Source organism: Arachis duranensis, chromosome 2 (assembly GCF_000817695.3).
Source record: "Arachis duranensis cultivar V14167 chromosome 2, aradu.V14167.gnm2.J7QH, whole genome shotgun sequence".
Classification (NCBI taxonomy): domain Eukaryota; kingdom Viridiplantae; phylum Streptophyta; class Magnoliopsida; order Fabales; family Fabaceae; genus Arachis; species Arachis duranensis.
In genome coordinates, this window is record NC_029773.3 from 37,214,078 (window position 1) to 37,219,284 (window position 5,207).

General features: G+C 37.5%; 1 protein-coding gene across 5 annotated transcripts; it reads left to right on the forward strand.

Annotated features, from left to right (window-relative positions):
- Window positions 1–506: 506 nt before the first annotated feature.
- On the forward strand, window positions 507–4,494 carry LOC127744730 (phosphoinositide phosphatase SAC2). 5 transcript variants are annotated; one of them, XM_052256910.1, is made up of 7 exons: window positions 519–1,294; window positions 1,445–1,591; window positions 2,015–2,158; window positions 2,401–2,562; window positions 2,928–3,049; window positions 3,437–3,550; window positions 4,239–4,494. In XM_052256910.1, the coding sequence occupies exons 4-7, from the start codon at window positions 2,431–2,433 to the stop codon at window positions 4,273–4,275; spliced, it is 405 nt and encodes a 134-aa protein (XP_052112870.1). In that variant the 5' UTR covers window positions 519–1,294; window positions 1,445–1,591; window positions 2,015–2,158; window positions 2,401–2,430; the 3' UTR covers window positions 4,276–4,494. The 5 variants fall into 5 exon arrangements, 4 of the variants coding, with proteins under 4 accessions (XP_052112870.1, XP_052112869.1, XP_052112871.1 ...); XR_008005707.1 differs by lacking the exon at window positions 2,015–2,158 and having other exon boundaries at window positions 507–1,294; window positions 2,401–2,542; XM_052256909.1 differs by lacking the exon at window positions 2,015–2,158 and having other exon boundaries at window positions 520–1,294.
- The last annotated feature ends 713 nt before the right edge of the window (window positions 4,495–5,207 follow it).

The following is a 5,207-nucleotide window of genomic DNA, read 5'->3' on the forward strand; positions in this document are numbered from 1 at the left end:
CTTTAGTCCACTTGATCATATTTGTCCCACCTTGACCGTAACCCGATTACAACCCTAATAAGTCCTCATGATAATTGCATTCATGCATCACTTGTTTATTGATTGTTAGATGCAAAGCAAAACCTTGAAAGCATGATTAGAGGATATTTCACTACAAGAAAAAAGGCCTGTCGGCACACTTTTTTCTTGCCACGCTTTTAAAGCGTGCCTAAAAGTGGTCTATGGCCACGCTTTTGCAAGGGTGGCCACTGATTTGTGATTTGGCCACGCTTTTTTTTGCTACGCTTCAAAAGCGTGACCATAGAGAGAAATCGGCACGCTTTTATGAGGGTGGCGACTGATTATTGATTTGGCCACGCTTTTTTTTGCCACGCGTCAAAAGCGTGGCCATAGAGAGAAATAAGTATGCTTTTGAAGCGTGGCTGATTTTTCTTCCTATAGGCACTCTAAAAAAGCGTAGCGACATAATTTTCACCAATTTTTTATTCACACTTCAATTTTTTCCCAATTAAACACTTCAACCCTAAAGAAGTGACAATCTTTTCACTGCTCAAGCCTCGGACACTAGCTGCCAGCCCCTTCATCTTCATCACTACCATGTCCCAATTCATCACTGCTAATGAGAACCCATGCACGCCCTTCATCTTCATCACCGCCGAGAACCATCACACCCAGCCCTCTCTCGTAGCCCTCTATCGCACCCTCTCTCGCACCCAAACGGCAAGCCTCCTCCTCGGATTCCCAACCCTCGCACCCTCTCTTGCAACCTTCTATCGGCGCTTCTCCGTCGGCGCACCCTGCCTCGGCGTGCACCCTCAGCGATCTCTCTCTCTCTCGCAAACCCTAAACACTAAAGACGCTGCCTCTCTCTCGCTCCTCCCTCAATCATCGCTTCCTCTCCCCCAATCGGCGCTTCCTCTCCCTCAATCGACGCTCAACCCTCACCATCTCCATCGTTCATCGTTCATCGTTCATCACCCATGCCTTCGAACCCTAAATCTAAAATCACCCTCCCCTCACTGGAACCCTAACTCCCTAAGTCTCTTCTCTCGCTCTCTTCTGTCCCTCGCACACGCCAGAACCGCCGTCGCACAGAATCCCCTTCGCACACGCCATCGCAGACTCGCACGTCTCGCGGTCTCGGTCCAAGGCGTGTTCTCCTCGTCGTGTCGTCTCCATCCCGTGAATGTCTGCGTCCTACTCTCCCGTCCTGTGAGCGTCGCTGTCCTCCGCGTCCCGTGAACGTTGCTGTCCTCCCCGTCCTGAACGCCGCCGTCGTTCTTCCTGATTCCTGGTTTGTGAAATTCTCCTTTTAACTACTCTGTTTTTTAAATCTTCCAGACCTCTCTTCTCTCTGTTAATCTTCTATTTGTTCTGGTTCTATTATTAAATTGGTTTTGCTGTGTTTAATTTGCTATTAATCTTCTATTTGTTCCCCAACTAGTCGCTCATCCCTCGCGCCGTTGGCTTCGGTGGCGCCATTTTGCTGTGCGTAGCTTTGGCCAACTTCATCTCCGACCGCCGTTGGACGAAGAAGAAACCGATTATGAAGAAAAGCAGAGGAGTGATTGCTCTTCAAATTATCCAAGAGGTACAAATCCTACTATTTTTTAGGGTTTTAATTGATCATATTCATATTTGAAGTCTGAATGAATAAAATTTTTAGATAAATTCATAGTTTGTGACAAATTACACTACAAGAAAAAAACCCCTGGCTTCAGTGGGATCTGCATGGAAAACTATCAAGTCACTACTGGTATATGAATTGTACTGATTTCTTATATTGGAGTATATGAAATTTATTTCAACTTGGATAATGAGATTCATTCACTGGTATTCTTTTAATCTTAGTATATGAATTATACTTTATTATGACACACATGCATTTGTTCGAATAGTACAGATACTTGATACAAGGTTTGAGTGATATGATCGTTTGTTATTTTGTTTGGTTATGATGAAAATTGCTTATTGGAATGGTTTCTGATTTTTGTCTTTAATTTTTTTGGTAAAGAAATACTAAATGGGGGTTTCTTGAGGGTGTGAGTATGTCTGATGCACCGCCACCTAGAACGGTCTTGGTGCAGCAGTGTATCCGTGATAGAGGTGTATTGGAAGTTCTATGCAACTATGATGCTATCAGTCTACTAAAATTAAGGTCTCTTCTATAGTGCCTAACATTTACTGATAGACTTAAAAAATAAAGATGCGAGTCTTACTTTATCTCTACTTTAGACAAGTTAAACAAAAATTTTGTAAACACCAAAGAATCTACTAAATTAAATTAAAAAAGAAAAAACTAAATTGTTCCTTAAATTAACTGACCTTGCAACTTTTTAATTGAGTTCTTAACCCATTATCAACATTATTTTCTCGGCTGAGTTTCTTTTTCTCGATCAGGAGTGAAAGAACTAGAAATGGTGGCAACGTATGAAGAAGCGAGAGATTATATGGCACAAGTGCAAGAAGCATTTCAAGATAAGAAAGAAGACTATCATTGCTTTATGCAACTTCTCCAACTTCTCGAAGATCATTTCTTCTTGTGTGTTTTGTGTTTTGTGTGTGTGTGCAACTGTTCTTTTCCTTTTACTAAATTACTAATCATGCAGTAATGTTTGTTGCCACTTTGCTTTCTTAATTAGTTAATTCTTTCCTTGCCTCTTTTATTAGATAATGTCAGTTGGCAGTTTATAAACTAGCTTCTCTACCGTAGGTAGATGGTGGATGAAAATCTGAGAGTGCACTCAAGACATATTCTGAACTTTAACCATGTGAATGACAGTTCAAAACTCATTTAAAAATTCAAACCAGATTTATTTGTTACTTACCCTTCTGTCTGTTTGCTTGTCCTTCTTTCTTTGCAAAGGTTTGGTCTGAATTTAGTTCTTCATGTGTCTGATAATCCTGTATTTGATTCTTCCATACAGATATTTTCTGAGAAAAGAGGACAATGGAAGGCTGCAACTCAATCACAGGAGTATATTCGATCCTTTCAGCGTTATTATAGCAACACGTACTTGGATGGCAATAAACAAAAAGCAATTAACTTGTAAGAAACAGGGTCATTTGTTGTCATTAACCCATTTGGAAATTCTAAGCAATAATTTAAATAACCTTATTGTTGAGGAAACTTAGATTTAGAAAATTATCCTTACTAAATTCTCTTTCTTCCTAAATTATTTCTACCCACTTACACTCGTCTATTTAATCGGGAATATGATTGAAATAAATTTATTAATATTACTTAGATTTCCTAAATAGAAAATTCTTTTTTAAAGAAAAATGGATTTTGCTAAGTGGCCAGAGAATTATTTCCAGTAGGAGGGATTACGTCCAGATAATTGTTTCCATAAGAAGTGATGTATAGTTATATACTTATCCTAGTTGCATTATAGTGGAAGATTAAACTGTGTTGCTTGATTTTATATTTGGTTAGGTTCTTGGGCCATTTTCAGCCACAACAGGGAAAACCAGCACTCTGGGAGATAGATTCAGATCAGTATTGCACTGTTGGGAAACACGGCCCTTCTTCAGTTAATAGCAATGTTAGGTATGATGACTAGTATCTACCAACCAAACTTTCGTTAGCCAATTTTGATCTTTCCTGCGTAATTTCATTTATACTTTCCTATTTAAATCAGCTTTCATTCTCAATATATTCTCAAATTGAAATAGAAGTTAAGCATATGAAGTTATACATCAACCTTGTTGAATTTGTGATGCAAGGAATTCAGAATTCCTTTGTAGTGATGTTTGTCCAGAATTCCTGTTTGGCAGATATTTCACCTAAATTTTTTTTCAATTTGAGCTAGATGGTTTGATTTCTTTTGTTTCCCTTCTTTGTTTTTTGTTATTTCATTGTGCAATTTCTGATTTATAACTTGATTATTATTTTTTATTTGCTCTTTCTACAGTCGTTTGAGAAAAATTAAAAGTGAGTTTTGTTTGTAGTGAAAGAATTTTTTTCTTTTATCAAAGTGTTTGGAAAATAAAAGGAATTATCATTGACTTCATCATCCTCACTTGAGAAGAATCCACTTGTTTTCTTGTTTGTTAATTAAGTATGAATTTGGTGATTATTTGATTAAGGAATGCACAGTTGGTGGCTCTTGGTGGCTATTTAGTTAAGTATGAATTTGGTGACTACTTGATTCCTTTCTTTAATATTTATCATGGCAAGATGCTTTATAATTTGCTTACCTTCTGTTTTTTCGTTATTCATATGATCATAATTGCAGATTATTCTTGAAGTGTATTGTGGAGCTTTCCATTTGATTCCTTTATCCGAGGAAGGCCTAGTACAAGCTTGGGGTGATTCAATGACATTTCTTAATTTCCTTCCTAGAAATTCATTTTTGTTTATGTTTGTAAATTTCATGTACACTGTGGTTGCATGTATAGAGATGACATGGCTAATTTGGTTTGAATTCTATTAATGTAATATTATTTTTTATTGATTAATTTTTTTAAATGACATTTACATATTTTTGTTAATGTTTTTTTAATTATTTTTGGAGTGTATTAGAGTGTGTAAAAAAGCTTATACTAATTTTTTAAATTTGCTAAGGATATAGCCACGCTTTTAAAACGTGGCAGTAGTTTTTTCTTTATCGGCACGCTTTTGAAGTGTATCCAAAACCAACTTTTTGGGCACGTTTTAAAAGCGTGGCGATATGTACACTTATAGGTACGCTTCTCAAGTGTACCCATAGGTTAAGACCTATGGCCACGGTTTTTAAGCGTGGCAAGAGATGAAAGCGTGGCAACAAAAAAAGCGCGCCAATAGATCTACAAAAGCGTGCCGATAGAGCAATCGGCACGCTGGCAGATGTGACCCATTTAAAAGCGTGCCGATAGCTCAAAAAGCGTGGCGAATAGCTATCGGCACGCTTTTTTGTACTTTTCGGTACGCTTTAAAAGTGTGGCAGAAAGCTTATTTTCTTGTAGTGTTTGAGTGAATTAACCCTTAGACACTGAGTGATTAGAGTGTATACACACCTAGTGAGGGTTCAATTACTTAATTCTATATTTCCATCTCTTTTGTTATGTATTCTTGCAAGTTGCTTCATTTTGATGAGTTAAACCAATTCTCTAGATTTTGGTTGCATTGGATTATTTCTTTGTTTAGCCCTATATGTCTATACTCTTAGTTGGAAATTTGTTTGTTTGTTTTCACCAAATTCATAGGAAACTGTAGATAGATATAT